The sequence below is a fragment of the Halichoeres trimaculatus genome, unplaced genomic scaffold (genome assembly GCF_033239565.1).
Source record: "Halichoeres trimaculatus isolate MK-OKI-2021-1 unplaced genomic scaffold, fHalTri1.1 fHalTri1_scaffold_2, whole genome shotgun sequence".
Classification (NCBI taxonomy): domain Eukaryota; kingdom Metazoa; phylum Chordata; class Actinopteri; order Labriformes; family Labridae; genus Halichoeres; species Halichoeres trimaculatus.
Genome location: NW_027437180.1, coordinates 37386738 through 37414175, shown reverse-complemented (window position 1 = coordinate 37414175; position 27438 = coordinate 37386738). Strand labels below are relative to the sequence as shown.

At 45.6% G+C, this 27438-nt stretch overlaps 2 protein-coding genes across 2 annotated transcripts; both read right to left on the bottom strand.

Annotated features, from left to right (window-relative positions):
* Positions 1-17: 17 nt before the first annotated feature.
* LOC141805171 (calpain-1 catalytic subunit-like) lies at positions 18-10815 on the bottom strand. Its single transcript, XM_074689979.1, has 22 exons — positions 10404-10815; positions 8837-9077; positions 8520-8589; positions 6420-6538; positions 6172-6305; positions 5903-6071; positions 5703-5786; positions 5524-5609; positions 5348-5422; positions 5059-5219; positions 4781-4950; positions 4649-4660; positions 3493-3704; positions 3337-3376; positions 2937-3002; positions 2748-2805; positions 2563-2627; positions 2343-2411; positions 2106-2184; positions 1915-2028; positions 949-1007; positions 18-713 (listed from the first exon to the last, which is right to left on the bottom strand). Exons 2-22 carry the CDS (start codon positions 9074-9076, stop codon positions 687-689), a joined length of 2109 nt encoding a protein of 702 aa, XP_074546080.1. The 5' UTR covers position 9077; positions 10404-10815; the 3' UTR covers positions 18-686.
* Positions 10816-11122: 307 nt separating this feature from the next.
* LOC141805174 (calpain-2 catalytic subunit-like) lies at positions 11123-26857 on the bottom strand. The gene is made up of 21 exons (XM_074689994.1): positions 26476-26857; positions 24165-24234; positions 20273-20391; positions 20042-20175; positions 19466-19634; positions 19305-19388; positions 19135-19220; positions 18984-19049; positions 18737-18897; positions 17426-17595; positions 17331-17342; positions 17008-17219; positions 16719-16755; positions 16330-16395; positions 16168-16225; positions 16015-16079; positions 14682-14750; positions 14510-14588; positions 13432-13548; positions 11390-11448; positions 11123-11301 (listed from the first exon to the last, which is right to left on the bottom strand). The coding sequence occupies exons 1-21, from the start codon at positions 26710-26712 to the stop codon at positions 11278-11280; spliced, it is 2094 nt and encodes a 697-aa protein (XP_074546095.1). The 5' UTR covers positions 26713-26857; the 3' UTR covers positions 11123-11277.
* Positions 26858-27438: the final 581 nt, after the last annotated feature.

Genomic DNA, 27438 nt, shown 5'->3' with positions numbered 1-27438 from the left:
CTTCTCAGTCTGTTTTGTTTCTTTATTCATTGTAAACATCATCCTGAGCTTTGCTACATCAGCATTCATCTGACCCTGAACGCCTCATGATGCCTTCACTGTGCTTCAGCTCTGTGGGAATGAACCCAGAGCTCTGTGTCACGGTGGAGGTGTGATGGAGGCGTCAGGACGCAGCTTATAAAGAAATAAATAGATCAGTAAGTAAAGAGATAAATACAGAGGCCTCAGTGTGTGAGCTGTAGCGCCCTCTATCTGCAGCAGGCTGAATACATGGAGAGGCCTCAGAGCGTCAGGTCGCCATGCCGGGCTACTTAAGGAGGATTACTGGTACTGTTTGGTTAGTGTCGTGCTGTGAGTAGAATCCACAGCGTCACTGCTGACAGAAACTGTTTCACTGAGTAAAGGTCAAAAGTCAGAGGTCAAAGGTCATACTCTATTTACGCTAATGCTTGTTTAAACCTGTTTGTCAGATTAATCTGGGTTTCTGTCAGCAGAGACGCTGAGGATGGAAGATTCTGATAACGTCTGCACAGAACCACTGATGAGGTCTTATTAATGTGGTCTTGTGGTTTTGTGCAGCCCAGTGTGGGTCTGCTCCTGTGTTTGGTGGACTTTGGTTTCTTCCTGTTGGAGGCACTTGACTGAAGATCGCACTCCTCCTCCTCCTTTTCTTCTCTTGTTCTTCTTCAGCCACACATGGTCACACACAGCCACTGAGGAAAAGGAGGAGGAAGAAGAGGAGAGATCAGATAGTTTATCTGAACTTGGAGAGACTACACAAACACAATACCCCCTCTTTAAAATTAAAGCTGGTCTTTATGATCACATGCAGACTTTGTGTAGTTGCAGGAGCGCAGAATGAACTCCTGATCAGTGTATAATTACTGTCGCACACAGACAACAGGTCAGGTAGCCAGCCTGTGATTGGACAGTTCAAATGTCTGTTACCTCGGTGATGTTCATCTCTGCTTTCCCTGTCCCCTCTCGGTCCAGGTCATGGAAGATCTCTGAGAAAAACCAGAAACAGGAAGAGGTCTCTGAGATACAGAGATGTGAACAGGCTCCAACAGATGTACTTGGTTTTACCTGTCTCAAGTTTTCCAGGTGTACCTGTCTGAGGTGTACCTGTCTGAGGTGTGGTTGTCTCTGGTGTGCCTGTCACAGGTTTCCAGGTGTATCTGTCTCAGGTGTTCTCAAGTGAACCTGTCTCGAGTGAACTTGTCTCAAGTTTTCAAGGTGTACCTGTCTCAGGTGATTTCAAGTAAACCTGTCCCAGGTGACCCTGTCTCAGATTTTCCAGGTGTTTTTGTCTCAGGTGTGCTTGTCTCAGGTTTTCCAGGTGATCCTGTCTCAAGTTTTTCCAGGTGTGCCTGTCTCAGGTGTGCCTGTCTTAGATGTGTCTGTCTGAGGTGAACATGTCTCAGGTGTGCTTGTCTCAGGTTTTCCAGGTGTACCTGTCTCAGGTGTGCCTGTCTCAGGTGTGCCTGTCTTAGATGTGTCTGTCTGAGGTGAACATGTCTCAGGTGTGCTTGTCTCAGGTTTTCCAGGTGATCCTGTCTCAAGTTTTCCAGGTGTGCCTGTCTCAGGTGTGCCTGTCTCAGGTGTGCCTGTCTTAGATGTGTCTGTCTGAGGTGAACATGTCTCAGGTGTGCTTGTCTCAGGTTTTCCAGGTGTACCTGTCTCAGGTGTGCCTGTCTCAGGTGTGCCTGTCTTAGATGTGTCTGTCTGAGGTGAACCTGTCTCAGGTGTGCTTGTCTCAGGTTTTCCAGGTGTACCTGTCTCAGGTGTGCCTGTCTCAGGTGTGCCTGTCTCAGGTGTGCCTGTCTCAGGTGTACCTGTCTCAGGTGTATCTGTTTCAGATGAACCTGTCTCTGGTGAATTTGTCTCAGGTGTGTCTGTCTCAGGTGTACGTACTGAACATGGTCTCCAGTTTGACGAGGCAGCAGGTGAAGTTATCAAAGTCGATGATCTCGTTATCAGCATAACGAGCGATCAGCATCTGGTAGAGTCTGTTATTCAGCTTAAAGCCTGAAGGGGGGGGGTAAAACAGCTTCATCATCATCCTCATCATCACCATTTTCTTCATCATTATCATCAGGTCTCACCTCCGTTCTCTAAAGCCAGGCGCATCTCATAGGAGCTCATACATCCTGATTTATCCAGGTCAAACTCCCTGAAGATCCCCTGCTCTCACACACACACACACACACACACACACACACACACACACACACACACACACACACACACACACACACACACACACACACACACACACACACACACACAGAGGTCAGAGGAGTGTGTTTCCAGGCTCCTCCTCTGAGCTAACGCAGACTCACCAGCCACTTCCTGATCTTGTTCCAGAGGATCTGGAACTCCAGCAGACCGAGCCGAGCACTGCCGTCTTTCTGCGCTCAGGTTGAGGAGGACACGACTTAATTTACCCACCACAGAAGAAGAACAGACACTGACACAGACACTGACACAGCAGCACAGACTCACAGAGCCTCATCAGGGTCACAGCTTTTATAAACATGAGGTCAGAGGAGCAGAGGATACGTCCATCAGGCTGACCATGGCTCTGCAGGACTCGGTGCTGAATCCGTCAGTCTGCAGGTCTCTGTCTGTAAAACACCACAGAAGAAGAAGAAGAAGTTTTGAATCTTGAAGGTCATGGTTATTCATGGTTATTTGTGGTCATCCGTGGTTATTCGTGGTGCGTTTACTGACTCAGAGAAACTCACGTTTGGACACCACTCGGTTCAGGATGGTCCTCAGCTCCCTCACAGAGATCTCCATGTCCTGGTGGCAGAGGAGACACCACAGGTGATCACACACACCTCACACACCTTCACTCTGACTATCAACCTTATCACACCTGACCGCCTCACAGTTAGCTCGATGCTAAGCTAACTGGTCTGAGTCTCACTCACGTCTCCAGAGAGCTGCGCGAACATGGATCTGAACGAGTCGTCCACGTCGCTCTCTGAGATCTCCTCCTGAAGAAGAGGAAGTCCAGAGAGGTCAAAGGTCATCAGCACACAGTAAAACATACACAGCTGAGTGAAACGCTCCGTCCTGATTGGTTGATACTCAGTGACATCAGAGACCAACCAATCCACAGAGAGGAGAGCAGAACAGAGCAAAAAGGAGCAGAGCTGAGTGATCCTGATGGATCAACACCTGATCACTCCCCGTATCCCTCCACAGGAAGTAGTCCCTCTCAGCCCCTGGTCTGTGGACTCTGTGGACTCTGTGGACTCTGACGTCAGCAGGAAGACCCAGAAACACTTTTCACTGGATCAGGAAGAAATCCACAGAGTTTATCCTCACCTCTTCCTCGAAGTTTGCCTCCACCTCATCGTCCATCTCCCTGCAGACACACACACACGCACACACACGCACACACAGCTCTCAGACTGAATACAGAGAAAATGAACGTGTGTAAATCAGCGTCTGTCTCTGAGACTTCCTGTCGGCTGGACTCACGCGCTCTCCGACTGTTTCTCCGTGAACACCCTCAGGACGAAGTCGGCCTCCTTCGAGGGTTCGAAGGTCGACGGGACGACCAGGTACTCGCCGGGTGGAAGGCGGAGCCTGGCGCTCACCTCGCGCAGGTTGATGAAGGTTTCTGAGCGAGCGCAGGACGAGTGGCGCAGGAAGAAGTCCTTCTTCATGTGGACGCTGGGACAGCCGTGGTACTGACGCACACACAGCAGAAACACTGACTGTTAGAGAAAGACTACTCACCCATCATCCTTTATTTATGAAATTATTGTTTATTTATTTAGTTATAAATGCAATTATTTAATTTTTTTAATATAAATTTATAAACTTTATATGTATTAATTATTTATCTATTAACTTAAAATTGTTTATTTTGAATGTATTTACTTGTTCAGCTTTTATTTTTAATTTATTTTCACCTTAGCTATTAACTAAATATTCATTAATAATTATTTGTATTAATTTATTGATGTATTTATGTTTTTGTTTTGATTGATTTTTTAATTATCTATTTCTGTATTAATTGTTTTTTTCTTAAATTACTTCTTAATGAAATGCTTGTTAATTGTGAGTTTAACTTTTACGTATTTATTGTTTATTGATGTATTTTTTGTGCATTTATGAACAATTTATTTACACAATTATTTTTCTTGAAGTATTTATTGTATATAAACAAACTTACCTTTTATTGTTTATTGTTCATGTAATGTTTTTATTGTCAATGTATTCAATGTATTTACTGTTTATATATATTATATGTATTTCTTGTTTGTGTATTTGTTTGTTTGTGCATTTATTTATCAGTTTTTAACTGTTTTCTTTTTGTATTTATTGTTTGGTTATTTTTTGTGTGCATTAATAAATGAATATATTTTTTTAATTATTTGTCTTTTTTATGCATATATTAATATTTATTTTTACTGTTTGTTTATATATTTTATGAATTTACTTTTTATTAATTTATTTAACTTAAAATTTTTATGTTTTTAAGTTATTTTTAACTATTTTTGATGTATTTACTGTTTATTTATTTTCTATAAAAAAAATTATTTTTTTTCGATAGTTTATATGTGTTTTTATTAATTTACCTAACCTAATATGTTAATTTTTTATTTATCTCTGGAGCAGGCTGTCTCACCTCCTCTGGGATCTGAGAGGAAACACAGACAGGAGAGGAAACAGCGGTTAGGACCCAGCTCCTCTCAGAATAAACAGACCATCACTTCCTGTTTGACAGCACAGTTTGTCTCAGTGACCTTTAACCTCTGACCTCATAGATTGCGAAGCCAATGGTGTGAACATCCTGGCCATGGCGGCGGTAGCGGCGACGGTCTTTCTGCATCAGAGCCACCAGAAAGCTGCAGGCAGCCTCGTCATCCTCGGGGTCGTCGTCCTCCTCCAGAAGACAGATCTTATACTGAGGGTTGATCCAGAAGGTGTCTGCAAAGCATCATGGGACATGGAGTCAGAACAGACTGAGAAAATGTCAGACGGTTACTGTTGTCTGAACAGAGAACAGGTCAGTGTCAAACCCCGCCCCCTCCTCACTGGGGTGGTTCCTGCAGCCCCCCGCGGTGCTGCCCCTCCTCCAGGCGCCCTGGAACATGGTGGTGGTCCAGAAGGAGGTGGAGTCCTGACTCAGGGCGTCTGGGGTCAGGTTACAGATCTCCAACCTGGAGAACTGACGGAGGAACTCCTGGAAGGACATCCTGAGACACACACACACACACACACACACACACACACACACACACACACACACACACACACACACACACACACACTCTTATTTACCTGAACATGTGAAGATCAGACGCTCTCGTGTTCCTGAACCTACCAGAACTCTCCGTCCTCCATCTTACACAGCATCTCGTCTTTCTCTGCAGAGTCCACCGAGTTCCACTCTGAGGAGCTGACACACGCACGCACACACACACACACACACACACACATTTACCTGTGGTTAGTTTGCCTGCACTGCTCTGACACAAACAGCTCTGCATGAACACCAACCTGTCGCTCCACGCTCCGGTCCACTCCACCTGACCCCACGGGTTCCTGATCCGGATCAGACGCTCCTGCCGCCCGCGGTACTCCACCTGCAGAGACACACACACACATCCAGTCCCTCACAGAGACACACACCTGCTGCTGCTGCTGCTGTCTGATGAGTGTGTGTCAGGTGAGCTCACCATTTTGAGGGCGGTCACAGAGTAGGCGTGGCCTTTCACCAGCTTCTTGAAGGTCACCGCCTCCATGTCGAAGGCGCTGGTGATCTGAGGACCAGAGAGGAGGAGTCAGACTGGCTACCCCTCATTCTCTGAGTCCATTCAGTGTGTGTGTGTGTGTGTGTGTGTGTGTGTGTGTGTGTGTGTGTGTGTGTGTGACATACGTCTATGGAGCAGCCCAGCAGGGAGCCTCTCTGCAGAGCTTTGCTGATGATGCGGTGCAGGTCTCTGGGAGCCTTCTTCAGCTCGTACATCTCCGACACGCCGCCCGTGAAGTCCTCGAAGCCTTCGGTGGTGCTGCCTCCAGACAGGGCTTCATACGAGCCGTTCAGCCTGAACGCACACACACACACACATACACACACACACAAACACACACACGTTTCCTTAGGCCGTTATCAAAGCGAGAGCAGGTCGTCTTCCTGTCTCTTACTTGGCGTAGGCTTTCTCCAGCAGAGCGCTCCAGAACTCGCTGCCTTCAGCCGAGTGCACGAACATCAGCTCGCCGTCTTTAACGGGCAGACGGTCATCGATCACCACGTCCACCCACTCTCCAAACTGCCAGAACTACACATTTAAAGGGGGACAGAGAGACAAAGAGCTTCATTAAAATGCTCTGAAATCAGGGAAAGGAAAAACAAACAGGAAAGGGGCGTGGCCTCAGATCAGGTGCAGTCTCACCTGGAAGTGAAAGATTCCTGCGTATTCCTGGCTGAAGCTCTGACCATGAGGAACAACACGGTGCAGCAGACGCTCATTCAGCGTCAAAGAGCCGATAGCCGCCAGCAGCCAGCAGTCACCTGAACACAACACAACAACAGAGGTTAAACATCAGTCACCTGAACGCAACACAACAACACAGGATAAACATCAGTCACCTGAACGAAACACAACAACACAGGTTAAACATCAGTCACCTAAACGCAACACAACAACACAGGATAAACATCAGTCACCTGAACGCAACACAACAACACAGGTTAAACATTAGTCTCCTGAACACAACACAACAACACAGGTTAAACATTCGTCTCCTGAACACAACACAACAACACAGAATAAAAATGAAACACCTGAACACAACAAAGGAAAGTTATCAGTCACCTGAATGCAACACAACAACGCAGGTTAAACATCAGACACTTGAACACAATGCAACAACGCAGGAAGTACATCAGACACCTGAACACAACAACACATGATTTTCTTTTCCACCTGAACGCAGCACAATAACACAGGTGTAACATCAGACACCTGAACTCAACACAACAATACAAATAAAACATCAGACACCTGAGTGCACCACAGGAAAGTTATCAGTCACCTTAATGCAATACAACAACGCAGGTAGAACATCAGACACTTGAACACAACACAACAACACAGGTGAAACATAAGACCCCTGAAAAATTTTTCATCCACCTGAAAGCAGCACAAGAACACAGGTGTAACATCTGACAACTGAATGCAAAACAACAGCACAGATAAAACATCAGACACCTGAACACAACACAACAACAAAGGTGAATAATCAGACACCTGAACGCAACACAACACAGGTAGATCATCAGACACCTGAACACGCAAAAACATGAACACATGAACGTGTGAACTTTGGTTTTTGAACATTAAACAAGTTTTAAACATTTGGTTTTCTTGGGTAGAGTCTGAGGGTGACAGGGTGAGGGTGGTGCTGCAGCAGCTTGTTTGAGGGTGACAGGGTGAGGGTGGTGCTGCAGCAGCTTGTTTGAGAGTGACAGGGTGAGGGTGATGCTGCAGCAGCTTGTTTTAGGGTGACAGGGTGAGGGCTGTTGATGTAGCAGCTCTTTATCAGGAACACTGTCTGACTCCATTATCCCCTTACAGCCTTTGGGGACATGCTAAGCTAAGCTAAATGCTAACATCATGACCATTAGCTACTCTGGCTTTTAGTGGCTAATGGGAAAACACTCTGAGTTCAATAAACATCATGAGTCCAGGGGAAGGGTCTGAGTGCTGCCTTCAGGTACGGCTCAGACTTTACATTACCCTGAAGCATAAACTGATGATGTGTTACTGGTAATGATGTCACTTCCTGTTGTACTGTTTACATCCTCAAACCCTTAGACTGAGAACTAAACTTCAACCTGAGAAAGTTCTTTAGGCCTGGTCTGTAATGGGTCTAAGAGACCAGCAGGGGGAGGTACAACATAGGGAACAGCTGAGCCCACGGGGGGGGGGGGGGGGGGGGGGGGGGGCATACTGATCATTCCTGTCTAATGCTGTGTTCACACACTCACACACACACACACACAGTGGGGACTCCACCCTGCTGCGGCTCACACTCTTGGATGTGTTTGTGATCTTTGTGAATCTGGATCGGCCCACACAGACGGGTGGAGTCTGCCCCGGGGCATGCTGGGAGCTGTGGTCTGTCAGTCATCAAGCAGCAACTGATCCTGAGTCACTCATCAAACAGCTCTGATGTTTCCCAGCAGGGGGCAGGACCCTGAACACCTCGCACCCTGTCAGAGAGATCTCCTGGGTTTTCCTGAGTCTAACCAAACCCAGACCCTGGGTTCGGTCTCTCAGGTTAGGAACAGACTTCTTGTCAGGCTGCAGAGAGGACAGACAGGACTGAACCTGTCCGCTCCTCTGCCCCCATCAGCGGAAACACGTAAACAGGAAGCTGTAACCTGAGACACAGCAAGACCTGAGACACAGCAAGACCTGGGACAGGAAAAGACCTGAGACACAGCAAGACCTGAGACAGGACAAGACCTGACCAGCACCAGGACTCACCCAGAGCACCCTGACAGATGTCGGTCCTGGTGGCTCCACCCACGATGAACTGAGGGTTTTCTGTCAGCTCCTGGAACAGCCAATCAGAAACAAGTATCTGTTTAACATCACAGTAAATCACACGAGATACTCAGCCTGATCAATGAGTCTGTTAGCATTAGCATCAATCTGTTAGTGTTAGTCTCAGTATGTTAGCTTTAGCATTAGTGTCAGTATATTAGCCTTAGCTTTTGCCTTTTAGCTTTAGCCCCAATCGGGCAGTATGCCTTTAGACCTCAGACCTGTTAGCGTTAGCTTCGTAGCTTTGCTGCCCTTACCGTTGGCCTCTTCCACTCCACTCCCCGGGTCTTGGCGGTAAATGGTCCGAGTTCCTTGAAGCCCAGAGAGGCGGGTTCAGCAGGGAACATGGGGTCTTCAAACAGGGACTGGTTCTGCAGGCAGTCATCCCTCAGGGCCTGGTAGTCCTGGTTCAGGTACCTTATGGCCTGCTGGATCGAGCCCAGACCTTCAGCCTTCAGCCGGTCGTTCACGATCCGCCCGGACATACCACTGAACATCCTGTACCAAGAACCACCAGGGACCATCAGAGACGATCAGGGACCAACACATCAGGAACCAAAATGTGTTACCAGGAACCAGATTGACTGTGTGACTTGTTTATTTCGTTTGAGAAAGAGGACCAAAGACTCATTACTGGTTTTAAGTTCTGACGTGACCCTCTTCCTCTGACTCTGACTCTGGTCTCCTCACCTGATCTTCAACAGGTATCCTGTGGGATCAGAGTCTGTGTGTGCTGACTCTGCGTTCAGCGGTGGGGAGGTTTAGACCGGAGACCAGTCCTGATGGGGAATATTGATCATGAGCACTCCGACAGTCTGACCCTCTGATGGTCTGTACAGAGTTCTTTAGACCATCAGAGGGATCAGATCTGCCGACTCAGCTGAGTCTGCAGCTTCTCCAAAATACCAGACTGGGATCAGACTAGGTTTAGACTGGGATCAGACGTGGATCAGAGTGTCCAGTCAGCTCTGACTGGTTTTATCCCAGTCCAGTTTTCCCTCAGACAGCGACCATCATTAGAGGAAACCTGTGGTCCTAAAGGGGGGCGGTCTTTAAGTCGAAGTCTAATATTTGTGAAAGGACAGAAACAGTCTGAGGGATCCAGCAGAGATCAGTTCTTCTTTGGGTTCTGCTCTTCAGGCTTTATCCTCGTTTCAGAAACTAAACAATAAATTTGCTTTTTCCACATCATCAGATTTTAAAAAGTTTCCATTGATAAACGTCTAAACAGCTTTAAAAGAGCAAAAACTCAACCCAGCTGTCTCTGTGTGTTATTGTTTATCTGATAATCTGATTTACAGATCATCCTCTGAAGTGTCTGCGGATGCTGCGTTCACTGTCCCAGGGAAATATCAAACTCCACATGTTAAAGCTGAAGTTTCATACTTAAATAATTAATATTTCAGCTCTCAGTGAACATGTGGAGGAATCAAACAGGATGTTTTTAATAATAAATGAGTGTTCACCTGAGCTTTATGATCTGAAACAAACAAAAACACACATTCACACACACACACTCACACACACACACACACATACTGAGCTTTACTTTGTTTCTTTGTCTGATAACAGCATCTTCTGTTTTCACTCCTCCATTCACCCTCCTCTCTGTTTCCATCTCAAACTAAGAGCTGATTGTTTCCTGCAGCTTAAACCTCCTCCTGTTCGCCTGTGTGACGCAGCCAGAGGACTCCTCTGATTGGCTAATAAACAGGAAGAAGTAAACAATCACAGTTTCTGCTGATTCAACGCACACAGACACACATACATTTATGAATTTATAACAGCCTTACAGAGAGCAGCCCCCACCTGTCCCACTCTCACCTGAACGCGCTCCGTCCTCCTGATCCGCTCCTGTGTCTCTGTCTCTGTCTCTGTCTCTGTCAGGTAAAGCTCAGGTGATCCTCTGCTCTCTCTGTCCCGGATCTGCAGCAGCTCTGAGATGGATCGGATGCTGTTGTTGATGCTCTGCTGCAGCAGCGAACCCCGCCCGGCGAGAGGGGCGGGGTTACATTATCATCATCATCTTCATCATCTTCGTCATCATCAACATGGCGCGTTAAAGAGCCCAAACACCTCCAGGGAAGGAGCGCGAGATGTGAGATTCAACCCAGAAACCGAAGACCTGCTGCTTCACCTCTATGAATGATCTGTCCGTTCACCAATCGGAGCAGGAGTGACGTCATTGTCACACCCTATACGCGCACACGCTCACATAAACACATGCACACCTTCGAGGCTAATCACTGCCACTGTGACAGGAGGATGTCGTCATTTTTTTTCCTGTCATTTGGAGTGGTGAAACAGCGCCCCCTTCCTGCAGTCATTCCTGCCATTGAGTGTGTGGTCAGAGGCGGTACTGCACCCTCAGTAGACTGATCCACATCAGTAAATTAGAGGTAAGAACATCAGTCATCACACTAACAAACACTGATTGAAGCATTTTGGTTTTTGATGGAACTTCCTGTTTCTGCTGCTAGGAGAGTTTGTGCTAAGCTAACACTGTACAGACAGAATGAACACACCTCCACCTGTTAAAGGGCTGTAGATATATTTATTGACCTTACAGACTGTCAGTCAGGTAGTGTGTGGTTACGTCAGATATGAAACATTCGCAGACAGGAAAAGAAGCTGAAACAGGAAGTATGGCACTCTGCTGTAACACTGAAGCTCCCGGGAGGAAACACGGAGCAGCGGCTCAGATCATGGCGAAGTTTAACCACTGCAGGAAGAAGAGAGGAACCAGGTCAACACCTCAACACAGGTCTCACAGCAATACAAGGCTTTAAAAGGTTCACCTGAGACCTCACCTGGGAGAAGTCCAGCTCTATGGAGCCGGTCTCATGAGGGTCCAACTTCTTAAAGACCTCTGAGGACGGAGGAAAACATGACGAGTTTAGAAAGAGATCAGAGACTGTGGGGTCATATTAAACACATCACAGCTAACTGCTAATGCTAACACCAAGATGAGCGAACTACTAATGCTAACATAAGTCATTCACAAGGTGGGCTAACTGCTAAAGCTAACATTAGTCATCAACCAAATGAGCAAACTAAAATTCCAGCATTATTAATCTACAAGATTAGCTAATAACAAAGCTAATACCATTTAGCTACAAGATAGGGTAACTACTACAGCTTATATAATTTATCACTAGGATTGGCTAATTGCTAAGTTACCATCATTTGTCAACAAGATGAGCTAACTGCTCATGTGAACATCATTCATTAACAAGATGAGCTTGTATTAAACACATCACAGCTAACTGCTAACTGCTAACAACAAGATGAGCGAACTACTAATGCTAACATACTGCTAATGCTAACATCAAGATGAGCGAACTTCAAATGCTTACATTAGTCATCCACATTGTGGGCTAACTGCTGGTGCTACTACCTGTCATCAGCAAGATGAGCCCACTGCTAATGCTAACATCTGTCATTAACAGTATGGATTTACTGTCAACGCTGACATCATTCATCAACAAGATGAGTTACTACAAAGGCTAACATTATTTATCTTTGATAAGATGGGCTAACTGCGAAAGCTAACTTAGTCATCAACAAGATGAGCTAACCAAAATGGCACCATAATTTATTTACAAGATTAGCTAATTGCAAAGTAAACACCATTTAGTTACAAAATAAGCTACAAGATAAGCTAACTACTACAGCTCACATATTTTATCTTTAGGATGGGCTAATTGCTAAAGCTAACGTCATTTGTCAACAAGATAAGCTAACTGCTAATGTAAACATCATTCATTAAAAAGATGAGCTAACTTACTATTACCTCATTTATGATTTGGATAGGCTAAGTGCTAAAATTAAAACCAGTCGTCAACAAGATGGGCAAACTGCTAATGCTAACATCTGTCATCAACAGTATGGATTTACTGTTAGAGCTAACATCAGTTACCAACAAGATGGGCTTCCTGCAAAAGCTTACATTAGCCATCAACAAGATGAACTAACCAAAATGCCACCATCATTTATCTACAAGATCAGCTAATTGCAAAGTAAACACCATTTAGTTACAAGATAAGCTACAAGATAAGCTAACCAATACAGCTCACATATTTTATCTTTAGGATAGGCTAAGTGCTAAAATTAAAATCAGTCGTCAACAAGATGGGCTAACTGCTAATGCTAACATCTGTCATTAACAGTATGGATTTACTGTTAACGCTAATATCATTCATCAACAAGATAAGTTACTACAAAGGCTTACATCATTTATCTTTGATTAGATTGGCTAACTGCTAATGCTAACATCATATATCATCAACAAGATAAGTTACTACAAAGGCTAACATCATTTATCTTTGATAAAGATTGGCTCACTGCTAATGCTAACATCAGTCATCAATAAGATAAGCTAACTGCTAGAGCTAACATCAGTTACCAACAAGATGGGCTAACTGCAAAAACTAACATTAGTCATCAACAAGATGAGCTAACCAAAATGCCAGCATCATTTATTTACAAGATTAGCTAATAGCAAAGTTCACACCATTTAGCTGCAAGATAAGCTAACTACTACAGCTTACATATTTTATCTTTAGGATGGGCTAATTGCTAAAGCTAACGTTATTTGTCGACAAGATGAGCTAACTGCTAATGTAAACATCATTCATCAACCAGATAAGCGAACTAATTATTACATCATTTATTTCGGATATGCTAACTGCTAAAGTTAAAATTCAACGAGATGGGCAAACTGCTAATGCTAACATCACTCCTATTTGCTTCAGTATATAGGTGAAATAGTGGATTAAAGCTCTCATTGCAAACAGGTTAGCATTAGCTGTTAGCCTTCGTACGGTGGACGTGTTAAAAAATGAGGACTCACTGAACATCATCTCCAGACGTATCAGACAACCCACGAAGTTATCGAAGTCGATGGTCATGTCGGGGTCGGAGTATCGAGCTACCAGCAGCTGGTAGATGGTGTTGTTGAGGGTGAAACCTGAGGAGGAGGAAGAGGAAGAGGAGTTACTGTGGAGCATCATGCTAATGCTAACACCTTTGAGGTGATTTCCAAACTGAGCTCTTTAAGTTAATGAATATTATGGATGTTGAAAAATGACTGTAACTGATTTAATCCAGATTAAACAAACCTCACAGAGATTAAATATGAATTTAACGACTCGTCAGCATCCCATAATATTCAGTGTTTATATTCATACAGCAGGTCACTGTGTATAATTTACTTTTATTCTGCTTACAGTCATTTCTGTAAACTCCTCTCTGTTTGTGTGATGTGTTACCATGGTTACATACACTTCCTGTTACCAGCTCTAAGTCTCTGATCTCTGAGTCACAGATGAGGAGAGGAGGGTTTGTTTCTTTAACAACGCTAAACAAATTAAACGTACCGCCAGTTTCAGTCTGATAGAAACAGGAAGTGATCCAAGCAGCAGAGAGGAAGACAAAGAGAGGTGATAAAACACACACAAACACGAGGAAAGAGCTAAGGCAAAATATAAATGTTAGTAAAAAAAGAGAAAAAACAAAACTTTTATTTTGAAAGGGATAAGGGTGAACCCTCAGACTTCCTGTCTCCTCTGGTGTTTGGGAGGAGTTCAGTTTAGTTCAGCGTTAGTCCTTCAGAGGAACAGAGGATCCTCCTGCATGAGTCAGAGGAAACACCCTGACTCACACTCATACACTAAAAACACACACACACACACACCCAGCTTAAACACACACCACGCTGAATCATCTCAAACTACATCTGAGAGCGCGGAGGCCTCTGCTCAAGTTAATCTTTGGTGTTTGGAGGAGCAGAGACTCAATCTGTGAACTGACTGATTCACTCAGTTCACAGATTTCTGTTCAAATAAACAGGTTTACAAAACACACACAGGTAAGCAGGTGAGCAGGTGAGTGTGTGTTCAGCCTGCACTAGAAGAAGAAACAGGAAGTACCTGCGTCTTTGAAGGCGACCCTCATCTCTGGAGTGCTCATGGTCCCTGAGTTATCCAAGTCGTTCTTCTTGTAGATGGTCTGCAGACAGGGGACAGTCAGAGAGCTGCTGTGAGGAAGGAACCCCGACACACCAGGTGCCACAGGTCAAAGGTCAAAGGTCACAGGTCTTACCAGGTATCTCTGCACCTTCTTCCACAAGGTGGCGAACTCTCCCAGGCCCAGCTTCCCGTTCCCGCTGTCCTTCAGAGACGTTAAAGACCTAACAGCAGGTTTTTACCTTCAGACGGCAAGTCTACCTGGACCTGGACTAACAGGAGTCCTTAGACCCCTACAGGGGACAGACTGAGAAGATCTTTGATGTGGTTTCACATCGCTTTGTATCTGATAGTATCTCATTATAATGCTACCATATCTCATCCTTACGTGTAGCTCTGTTAGCTCAGAGGCTAACATTAGCGTAAACATCCCACTAAACATTAGTCGTCTGGTGGACGTGCAGATCAAGTCTATGTCACGTCTGTTGGTTCAAGACCAGTTCTGGGGTCTACACAACATTTTGGTCAGGTCCACTATTGGGACGTGAATATGCAGTTCAACATTTGAACGTCGACCTTTTGGACGTCAAGTGTACGACTGAGCAAGGAGACGTTCAAAGGACACGTCAACTTTGGTCGTCTAACTTTGGTCTCCTGAAGGTGTAGACTGTATCTCCAAACAATGTCTTTTTTCAACGTCTACTGAACGTCCATTCATGTACCGAGGACATCATAAATGAACATTCAGTTAACGACAGAAAAAGACGTCTGCACCTTCAGGAGACCAAGGAGACGTCCAAAGATGTCGTGGAAAGGACGTTTCATGAACGTCTTTGCTCAGTGGGGTGGTGAGTGTTGACCATAGACTGTATATAGAGTGGACAGCGTGGCTCCGCCGTTTATCATTGTACGGTTTTGAAGCCAAAATACCGTCGTCTCAGGCACCGCCATTGTAGCAGTTTGCAGCCAGAGTCTGCGCAGTAGAGACGATGAGGGATTCTGGGAGAATCTGATTGGGGCTGGGTGATAAAAATAATACTTGTTTTTTTTTCTTTGGAGAATCTGATCACTTCCTGACTCTACCCCCTGATGTATTTTACGATCCCCGAAAAAAATACACGAGAACAGCAGCTGTCAATCACCATTAAACGTTACGTAAAGCCTCGTTTTTAACCTCGTATAATTAATGAAAACAAAACGTTTCAGGAGAAAAGAGGACTTGAATACAAGACAGCCAAATAATATCTTCAAATCACCACAACAATCGGACGTGAGAAACATTTCTACCAGGTGTAATAATTTTTTAAAAGTGTGACCACAGCCCATCTGGAATGACTGGAAAGCTGTATTTTTAAACCTATACCGCAGCCAGTCACCAGGGGGAGCAGTTTTTGTGGAGACCTCACTTCGAGGCTAGCAAGATGACGTCCATTTTTACAGTCTATGGTGTTGACCTGGTGAAAGGATACGTCCATGAGGTTGACCATGGTCCTGCTGGTCTCCATGCTGAAGCCGTCAGTCTTGATGTCTGTACCTGTGAACAGACAGACGGTTACACCTGGACAGGTATGAGGTAAACAGGTGATCAGGCAAACCAGTAACAGGCTGAAAGTCTGACTCACGTTTGGCGACGATCTTGTTCAGGATCGTCCTAAGCTCGACTGCAGAGATCTCCATGTCCTGAAACAAACAGGAAGTAAGTCACACCTTAGCACACACCTGTGGGCCCGGCTCAGGTGGACAGGTGACCACGATGAACAGGTGAAGCCGCGTTTTAAACTTACATCTCCAGCCAGTTTGGTGAAGAGTCCTCTGAATCCTGCGTCCACCTCTGAGTCGGACACGGTCTCCTGAAGGCAGCGCAGAGACACAGACAGGAGTTAGTCCACACTGAGCACCACAGACTCCACAGTCTGAGGTCATTCAGACCCTGGACCAGAACCAGAACCAGGTGTGGTTTAACACAAGGTCTAGGTTTACAGACCATAAAAACCCCTCTGTTAGTCCTGAGTCTGTGATCAGGACTCTGAGAATCACTCTCACAGATACAACCAAGTCATCACAGAAACCATCATAAACCTGCATCAGGTGACGATCACAAACTGACCAATCAGAGCCCTTCTTCTCCCCATGTGACCTCCAAATAAGAAAGGAGAACCAAAGCTTTACTCACGTCTTCCAGCTCAGCGCTTACAGGGTCGTCACAGGACCTGATGGGAAAACACAGACAGGAGAGTTAGAGATCACACACACACACACACACACACACACACACACACACACACACACACACACACACACACACACACACACACACACACACACCTCAGTAAACATCAGACTGCTGAGCTCAAAGAGTCCATTCAGTGTCACACAGTCCAGTTTGTGTTCAGAGGAGAGACCAGACCGTGACACCTTACACACACTCTTACACACACTCTTACACACTCACACACTCTTACACGGCCTCTGACTGCTTCTCGGAGAACACGCGGATGCAGAAGTCTCCATTGAGGTGCGGTTCGAAGGTGGAGGGGACGATCAGGTACTCTCCTGGCGGCAGCTTGAAGCGCGTGCTGACCTCCCTCAGGTTGATGAAGGTCTCTGACCTCGCCGTCTGCGCGTGTGTCAGGAAGAAGTTCTTGTCCAGGTGAACCTGTGTCTGTCCGTGGAACTGAGGGAGGAGGAGGAGGAGAGCTGATCAGGACACGACAATGAGATCATGATAATCTGAGAGTTTCAAACCTTCGACCTTTGACCTGAGGCCTGAGGGGTCAGAGCTCACCTGTTGAGGGAGCTGAAAGAGAAGCAGAGATCAGGGTCAGTCTGAGAGCAGACGTCATATCTGTGGATCCTCTGACTCACGAGTCCAGGTCTCACCTCGTAGATGGCGAACCCCACGGTGTGCATGTCCTCGCCCTGTTTGCGGAGCTTCCTGCGGTTCTTCTGGATCAGACCGACCACAAAGCTGCAGCCGACCTCCCCGTCCTCCGGGTCATCGTCCTCCTCATCCAGGCGGATCACATACTGAGGGTTGGTCCAGAACGTGTCTGCAGAGAACAGAAACAGCTTCCATCAGGACCACTGGGACCATCAGGTCTGTCAGCTGGGTCATTCAACCAGCCTTTGGTTCTTTTGGTTCTTTTGGTGCTGAGGGAAGGAACCAGGTCCTACTTGAGCATGAAAACAGCCTCTGCATAAAGCTGGTCAGCAGAGGGCGCTCTAAAGTTTCCTTTAAAAACAGATGAAGATCCTCTGATCATTTAAAGCCTTCACTAACTTAAGTTCTGGTACTTTTGTTCCTGTTTAGTTCATGTTTGGTTCCTGTATGGTTCCTGCAAAGTTCCTGTACAGTTCGTGTTAAGTTCCAATAAAGTTCCTGTATCTCCAGGTTTAGTTGATGTAAAGATCCTGTTTAGTTCCTATATAGCCACTGTATAGTTCCTGTTAAGTTCCTGTACTTATGGGAATGGTTCCTGTATGGTTTCTGTATAGTTCATGTACTCACAGGGATGGTCCATTTATAGTTCCTATACTTATAGAGGTAGTTCATGAATTTACAGAGATAGTTACTATATGGTTCCTGTACTTACAGAGATGTTTTTAAAAAGATCCTGCATAGTTTATAAAGTTCCTGTACTTGCAGGAATGGTTTTAATATATTTTCTGTACCAACAGAGATAGTTTCTGTAAAGTTCTTGAATTACAGAAATAGTTCCTGTATAGTGGCAGTATGGCTCCTGCACATATCATTCACTTAAAGAGATGGTTCCCTTATAGTTCCTGTATTAACAGCCATGGCTCCTGAATGATTCCAGCATAGTTCCCGTACTTGCAAGGATGGCTCCTGTATAGTATCTGTATAGTTCCTGTACTTACGAGGATGGTTCCTGTATGATTTCTGCAAAGTTCCTGTACTTATAGGGATGGTTCCTGTATAGTATCTTTAGAGTTCCTGTACTTACGGGGATGGTTCCTGTATAGTATCTTTATAGTTCCTGTATTTATAGGAATGGTTCCTGTATAGTATCTTTATAGTTCCAGCATTTACGGGGATGGTTCCTGTATAGTATCTTTGTAGTTACTGTACTTACAGGGATGGTTCCTGTATAGTTCCTGCATAGTTCTTGTATAGTTCCTGTACTTACGGGGATGGTCCCTGTATAGTATCTGTATAGTTTCTGTACTTACAGGGGTGGTTCCTGCAGCCTCCTGCGGTGGATCCTCTCCTCCAGGTGCCGTCGAACTTGTTGACGCTCCAGTGTTTGACTGAGTCGTCGTCAATAGCGTCAGGGGTCAGAGTGCAGACCTCAATACGAGAGTAGTGACGCAGGAACTCGTTGTAGGACATCCTGCAGAGAGAGAGAGAGAGAGAGAGAGAGATTATGAATGAATGTTTTAAATCACTTTCTTTCTCTCTCTTTGTTTGACGACTCACCAGAACTCTCCGTCCTCTGCGTTGGCGTGTGGACAGTCTCCCTGCACGTAGTTCCACTCTGACGACCTGTGAGAGCATGATGATAGCAAATGTCAGCAGAGTGTGTGTGCGGATGTGTATGTGTGTGTGTGTGTGTGGTTGTCCTGGTTACCCGTCGCTCCAAGCTCCGGTCCACTCCACCTGACCCCAGGGGTTCCTCATCCTCACCAGCTTCTCCAGCCTCCCGCGGTAGTTCACCTGAGAACAAACACAAACATTTCTCTCTCCTCATGCTCATCCATGACATCATGTCCTCATTTCACTGCCAGGAAGTGATGTCACCTCTGTGGCGCCCGTCAAAGAGTAGGCGTGTCCTTTCACCAGCTTCTGCCGGGTCACAGCCTCTGAGTCTGCAGCGCTGGTGATCTACGGAGAGCAAAAACAGGGCGTTCAGTGCTCCTCCTCCCCCTGCTCTGAGAGGGTGGTGTTTTCTCTGCACTCACGTCGATGGAGCAGCCCAGCAGGGCGCCGGCCTCCAGAGCCTTCTTGATGATGTAGAACAGGTTGGATGGAGGTCTCTGGAGGTCAAAGTTCTCTGCGATGCCTCCAGTGAAATCCTCGAACCCCTCAGTGGTGGATCCTCCAGACAAAGCCTCGTAGCAGCCGTTCACCCTGAAAACAGATGATTACAGAGGGGCTCAGTGAGAGAGCGCCCCCTGCTGGACGCTTTGAGCTCTGTAAGCAGGTAAACAGGCGGATCAGTGCAGCATCATAAACTGTCTGAGACTCTTTGGACCAAAGATCAGAACTTAAAGAGGCACAAGTGGAGGAACACCTGACACTTCACACTCTCCTGATCTCCTGTTTCCTGACTGAACGTCCTGCAATCAGGACACACTGACTTAAAAACTCTCTGTGTATGCAGATGATGTGTTCCTCTCTGTCTCAGTAGGTCTCCAGCTCTGATGGGGGGTTAAAAAAGTCCCAACGCTAGATCTTTCGGTGCCTCAAAGGCCTTGAGGTCACGCCCCCTCTCAGCTGTGGTTAGCGCCAGGAAGGTCCTGGTTCTGGTCTCTTACTTGGCGTAGGCTTTCTCCAGCAGAGCGCTCCAGAACTCTCTCCCCTCCGCCGAGTGCACAAACATCAGCTCGCCGTCTTTGACAGGCAGACGGTCATCGATCACCACGTCCACCCACTCCCCAAACTGCCAGAACTACACACACAAAGAGGAAATTAAAGGACCTTTATTCTGAAAATCTCTCTTTACTGAGATTGTCACAGGAAGTGACAAACATACAGGTGAGCTTTACCTGGAAGTGGAAGATCCCGGCGTAGTCGTCTCCAAAGCCCTGGTCGGAGGGAACAACTCGGGCCATCACGTACTCGTTCATGGTCAGGGAGGCGATGGCTGCCAACAGCCAGCAGTCACCTGAAGGGACATGCGGTGACAGGGTTAGCGCTGCCCCCTACAGGCTGCAGAGGTCACTACAGACTACAGGTTAGTGTGTGCAGTGTTCAGATGGTGGGGCTGAGAAAACAATCAGAGTTTTTTTTAAAAAAGGAAGAGTATAACTCATCTTCAAATCAGTTTTTATCAGACTTGTGTTCATGTGTGTCTCTGGGGTATTTTGTCCCTCTTGTGCCACCGTAGTATCTTTACATGAGTTACAGCTCCAGTTTTTTCTCGCTGGTGTTTAAGAAAATCCTTATTTCAGCCTCTGTCCAACATTTTGTTTAAGCTGATGTCTCTTTAAGGCCCCCGTCACTTTGATTGGCCAGCCCTCTGGAGGCCTGCAGGGGGCAGAGCTGTGCTCAAACGTTGGTGTTTGAGCGATTTGGCCAGTTTTTATAGACAGACTCAGGTTTTAAAATCTGCACATGCTCAGTCTGAACGGCAGAAAATGAAGAGAAACCGCCTGAAGCCTCCTAACCACAAATATTTAAACACAGACCTCTCACTCTGAGCGAGATTCCTGAACCCAAACTTTCCAGCTCAGAGAGACGAGTTAGAGCAGAGGGAGAGAAAGAGCGCTTTGGAAGAGTGTGTGTGAGTGTGTGTGTGTGAGTGAGTGTGAGTGTGTTTGTCTGCATAGTGGAGCTTCATCTCTAAACCAACTGTTACACAACTCGAGCTGCTGTGGTTTAAAGACGGCACGATATGAGAGTGAGTCATCCCCACAACACTGACTGTTTGTGTGTGTGTGTGTGTGTGTGTGTGTGTGTTTCAGGGTGTGTCCTTGATGGTAGACAGTATACATCTCTCGCCCCTCTTTCTCTAACAATAGCTGGCAGGCCTCTTCCTGTCTCCTGCCAGCTCGTCCAATCAGAGCGCAGCGTGGGGGCGCCCTCATTAGGCCGTCAGCTGGTTTGCATTAAGCTGTGAGTCCGTGTTCAGCTGTAAACACAGATCACAAACATCTTTAACGCTTTAAACTGGGGCTTTCTGTTGGAGTGGGTTTGACCAATCAGGTGAGAGGATGCTTGGAGGCCACGCCCCCCTCCTCCCTCCTCTTTATATCGTTCATGTTTGGGGTGGATCTGCTCCTCAGGGTTGAGTTTAGCTTTAGGAGTTTAAAAACTTTCAGACACTGATCAAAGGTGACACACACACACACACACACACACACACACACACACACACACACACACACACACACACACACACACACACACGCACACACACACACACACACACACACACACACACTCCAGCCTGTGACTCTTTTTGAAATAAAAACAAAGAACAAACAGCTGCTCCTGTAAAACTCCAAAAACTCCCTCAGCGCCCCCTGAGCGGGCCCCTCTATAAAACATTAAGAGAGTTACAGGGAGGAGGAGGAGGAGGAGGAGGAGGAGGAGGAGGAGGAGGAGGAGGAGGAGGAGAAAGAGGGAGTGAAGAGCATCTCTGCAGCTCACTCTGACCATGGATCTGTCACTGCAGAGAGACCACCTGCTGCATCTATAAGATCAGGACGCCGGCCCTGTGACACCCCCTGTTGCTGTGTGGGGCCACATGAAAACACAGAGGCAGCCGTTAGCCTCCTCGCTAACAGCTACACTGTAAAAATCTTCACTGTAAAATTACAGGAAAATACTGTCAGCAGAAATGAACAGTAGGTACCTAAAACAACACCATGTAGCAAGTCGTATAAAGGCTTTAAAATGTCATGTCAATGTCAGTTTGGAGCTTTAAAGCTCATTTGCTAACAGTAGCTAGCCTGATTGTACTTTTTGCAAGTGGACTACATTCTGTAAACACATCCACGTGTGTGACGATCAGTGCTCTCATTGGACAGCGCTGACAAAGGGCGGCACGCAGAGTACAGACCCGGAAATGGAGGTAACCATGTGTGTTTGTGCTCTTATTAGAGCTTCAAAATCATTTTCAGTTTCAAGAACAGCTCCTTCAAAGCAGGCTTAACAACACTGTTTACAATTTAGGAACAGCGAAGACGAAATGCGTGCAGAAAGGAGACGCTATGCTCTGCGTGTCCTGACCCACAACATGCGAGCAACAGCGTGGCTAAACAGAAGACGGAGGATCAGGTATGAACCAAAGACGGTTAGGTTACGGTGGCTTTATAGGCCCAAAAGGTGCATGTATCCTGTAGTTAGTTTGGATGGACCTTGGTTTGTATTTAGACCTGCACCGGAGAGCCACAAACCGCACCAGAGTTTGTTTGGAAGCGGACCGAAACCATCTCAAAAAGTGGGTCTCAGTCCGGTTGTTTGGTCCGCACCAGGGTTCGTTTATGTCTATTCACACCTGCATGAAAAGTCCGCACTAGCGTGGGAAACCAACCCTGGTCCGTTTAAAGTGGACCAAACAGTCCAGGTCTGAATACGCTCTTACTTTGGTGTTAAAAGTTGAGAGCTTCAGGTCAGTCACACTTTAGAGTTGTAGTGTTACGGTAAACGAGCTTCACTGTTTTCTAAACATTGTGCACTCGGAGCTCGTGGCGCCGCTCTCAGTGACGTGGAAGAGCGGGGCGGTATCAGCGGTGGCTCATTTACATATGAAGGCCACGCCCACTAGATCAGAGCGTTCTGAACAGAGGGGCTATGAGAGCCTGGAAACAATGCTACTGTGCTTGATTTATTGGCTTTTTGGACCAAAACATGTTACTACCATTTCATGAAGACATCAATGATCCAGATTAAACTGCAGAGAAGGAGCAGGATATGAGACCTTTAAACTACTGCCTCAGTAGTGTTACTTTCAAGTTAACTAAAAAAACAAAAAAAAAAAAAACAAAATAAACTCTGTTTTTCTTTTTCTCCATTTAAAAATTGGCCATTACACTGTAATAATTGTTGGGTACATGGTCTGTGCCATTTGAAACACAGGCAGCCTCCCACAGTGTAACATCTGGATGTACAGCAGGGTCTGATATCCACGCACGGCTACAAAACGCTGTCAAACCAAAACTCCCTTTGCTGGTAAATAACCGTAAACTACTGACAGCAGGGTTGTCGGTTTTGTCCCCTTGTTTTACAGCAAAACTTTTCACAGTGCTGTTTTTAAAAAACAACAGGATTGTATGGATAAAATTTCTTCGTAAATTTGCAGTATTTTGTTTGAGTATTCAGGTAGCCCACCTGTCAGTCAGTCAGTCAGTGAATACGGATGGAGAAATTTTCCACTCAGACCAACATCCTGTTTTGATCCAGGCTGTAAAATGTTTATTCCTGCCGTAAATCAGCGTTTGAAATGGCCGTGTATGTGGTTTCTGGAGGCAGCCTCTAGTGGACACTAAGGGAACTTCACTTCAGCAGAGGCTTCGTGAAGCTAACGACCAATCAGCTCCGACTGGAAGCGTCTGCTGAGGGTCATTTAGCCCTGAGCACAGATTGACAGGCTGTTCTGAGGGGAGGGGCTGACGTGGTCCAACAGTTCAGCTAAACGCCCCGTTAGACATGTCCCTGCACAAACAGCAGCTCTCAAACGTTTGACCTCTGACCCCAAACAGGTTCAGGCAGAACAAGCGAGCTCCTCAGTTACCTGTGTTGGAGTGTGTGGGTGTACGGTGGCCTACAGAGACAAAAATGTAATAGGAATGGAGTCCCCACAGAAGCCTGCGGCTCTGACACGCTGAAACCAGACCTGTCCGTCTGCAGACCATCAGCTGCCTCTGACGCATTCAGGGACAGGCTGACAGCGTGGGGGCTGTGGTGCATTCAGGGACAGGCTGAAAAACTCACCCAGAGCTCCCTGACAGATGTCGGTCCTGGTGGCTCCGCCCACGATGAACTCAGGGTTGGAGACGAGCTCCTGAAGGATGACACAGAGAGGGAGAGCATGTTTTACGTTAAGTTGCTAACAGCTCATCTCAGCCACGGTCAGGGGCCGTGCGCTGAGCTGCAGAGCTGTGAGCCTCATCAGAGCGGTGTGTGACTCTCAGACGGAGCAGAGGGAGCGACTCATGATGATCACAGCCCGCTGTTAGCAGCTCCAGTCCACCCCCAGAGTCAGATCAGCTGATCACAGTCTCAGTTTGTTCATATAATCTGTTCCAGGCCCCACTCCCTCCTCTTCCTCTGCTCGCTGACACATCTGTGTGTGCGTGCGTGTGTGTGTGTGTGTGTGTGTGTGTGTGTGTGAGTGTGTGTAGGGGACTTGCAGTGTTTCCTCCCTGTGGCTCTGTAGCCAGGAAGCAGCTCAGTTTTTTAGGTCTGTAGTGACTCATCTGAGTGGAATGTAAGATCTCTTAGTCATGTTCAGATGTTTCTGCACGCTTTAGAAGCTTCAGCTGCTGTTGTCTAAAATCAGACAGGTCTGTGTGTGGATATGAAGATAGGACGCCAGAGATCAGATTAATGTTGGAATCATCCAAACACAATCTCTATAATCTCTATAACCTCTGACAGGCTGTAACATCTCTGTCAAATCATCTCTCATCTTTTTCATTTCAGTCGAACTTATCTCTGAGTTTAGCCTCTCCATAATCTCTACATAACTTCCGTATACCCTAAATAATCTCTGTTTTATCCCTATTATATCTCTCTTTATCTCTGTTAAGTATGTATTACCCCTGTGTTATCTCTTCTCATCTCTACATTCTCTATCTCTGCGTTATCTCTGCTTCATTGTTGAATTTTCTCTGTACAATCTCAGTTTTATGTCAATGGTATCTCTGTGCTATCTCCCTTTAATCCCTGTGTAATGTCTTTTTTAAGTTGCATTACCCTGTTATACCTCTTTTATCTCTTGTTTCTCTGTTTTACTTCTTTATTATATCTTCCAATCGTTGTATAACCCTGTAATACCTATCTTTTCAATTTCTGTTATATCTCTGTTTTATCTCTGCTTCGCCCCCTAGTATTTTTACCATCTCTGTTTGATCTCTGCAAATCTTGATATCACTCCATTTTGACACTGTATTCTCTTTTTTCTATGTCTGTGTCATCTGTATACTCTCTATTTTATATTGATCATCTCTGTATACTGTGTGGATTATTTCTTTTTTTTATCTATACATCAACACTTTTTTCTCTGTACTATCTTTGTATTATATCTGTGCAATCTCATTTTATCTCTATATTACCTTGTTTAATATCTGAATTATATTGTTTGTATCTCTGTATCATCTCGTTTCATCTGTTTTATCTCATTTTATATTTATGATTTCATTTCATCTCTGTATGATCTCATTTTATATCTGTTCTATCTTGTTTAATCTATGTTCTATCTTGTTTTATCTCTGTATTATCTTGTTTTATCTCTGTATTATCTTGTATTTTATATCCCTGTTACATCTGATTAATCTCTGTATAACCTTGTTTTTATCTCTGTATGGTCTCATTTTATCTCTATTATTTTGTTTTTAGCTCAATAAATATCATTTTATCTTTAAATGATCTCATTTTATCTCCATATTTTCTCATTTTAACTCAGGGATAGAATGATAAAATACATTTAACATTCTATCTCTGTATTATCTTGTTTTTTAATCCCTGTTATATCTCATTTTATCTCTGTGTGATCTAATATTATCTGTGTGTTACCTTTTTTTTATCTCTGTATAGTCTCATTTCATCTCTGTATTTTCTCATTTTATCTCAGAGGTAGAATGATAAAATACATTTAACATTCTTTCTCTGTATTATCTTGTTTTTTTTATCTCTGTATAGTCTCATTTTATCTCTATTACTTTGTTTTTATCTCATTAAATCTTATTTTATCTTCAAATGATCTTATTTTATCTCTGTATTTTCTCATTTTATCTCAGAGGTAGAAAGATCAAATACATTTATCATTCTATCTCTGTATTATCTTGTTTTATCTCTGTATAATCTCTAAAACCCTGCTGTGCCCCCTCTTCTCTAACCTCTGAGTGTTTTTCCATGTGGAGTAGCTCTCACTCATGAACAGTCTGCAGGTATTCTGCCAACGATCTCCCATCCAAAAAAAAAAAAAAAGTAGCCTCCCCTGCAACCACACCCACTCCTGCAAACAAGCCCTCCCATCCTGAACTTAAATAACACAAAAACCCAGACCTGGTCCGGTTCTTACCGTGGGCCTCTTCCAGGTCACCCCGCGGATTTTGAAGGAGTTGCGTCCCAGCTCCTTGAAGCCCAGGGCCTCCGGGGACGCGGGGAACATCGGGTCGGTGAAGAGCTTTCCGGAGGCGCGGCACTGCGCGCGCAGAGTGGCGAAGTCCTGGTTCAGGTACCGCGTCGCGTTCGCGTTGGTGCCGAACCCCGCGGCCAGCGCGCGCTTCTTGGCCAGACTGTAGGCCACACCGGACATGATGGAGCCGAGAGAAGCGGAGCCGAGAGAGCCGGAGGAGGAGAGGAAGAGTTAGGAAGACTCCAGAAACTCTGCACACAAACTTTTTCCTCTGAGAGACCAGCAGAGTCCGGATCAGACCTCCGCCCCGAAAACCAGAGGAGGAGTCTCTCTCTCTCTCTCTCTCTCTCTCTCTCTCTCTCTCTCTCTCTCTCTGTCTCTCTCTCTCTCTTAAAAGCAGGAAACTATCAAATCAGAGATTCAGACTCTGAAGGAACAAAACTCCGAGTTCAGGGGAGGAAAGCAGTGTGTGTGTGTGTGTGTGCGCGCGCGCGCGCGCGTGTGTGTGTGTGTGTGTGTGCCCTCAAAGTTTGTTTTTAAGAAATAAAGAGTCAGATTTAAGTTTGAAGTCATGATGATGATGGTGATAATGATGATGATGATGATGATGAAGAGTTTGGGTTCAGGTCTTGAAGTGGGTCTGATGTCAGACCAGTTCGGGTGAGTTCCAGATCTCCGACAGACCCATGTTTTAAAGATGATTGTCATACCCACCTCAGAAGCTGGTTCCAACAAGTCCTCTAGGTGAGGCATACCTTTTAAGGGTAAGGCTAAGCTAACAGATGCTAACAGCAGCAGGAAGTGTTTCAGAATTAAAGAACGTTGTTATCGTCTCCTCATGTTAATCATTTTCTTTCAGTTTGAATTTCAAACAAGTTTTCAACTTTATTTTTCCTATGAGCTCAC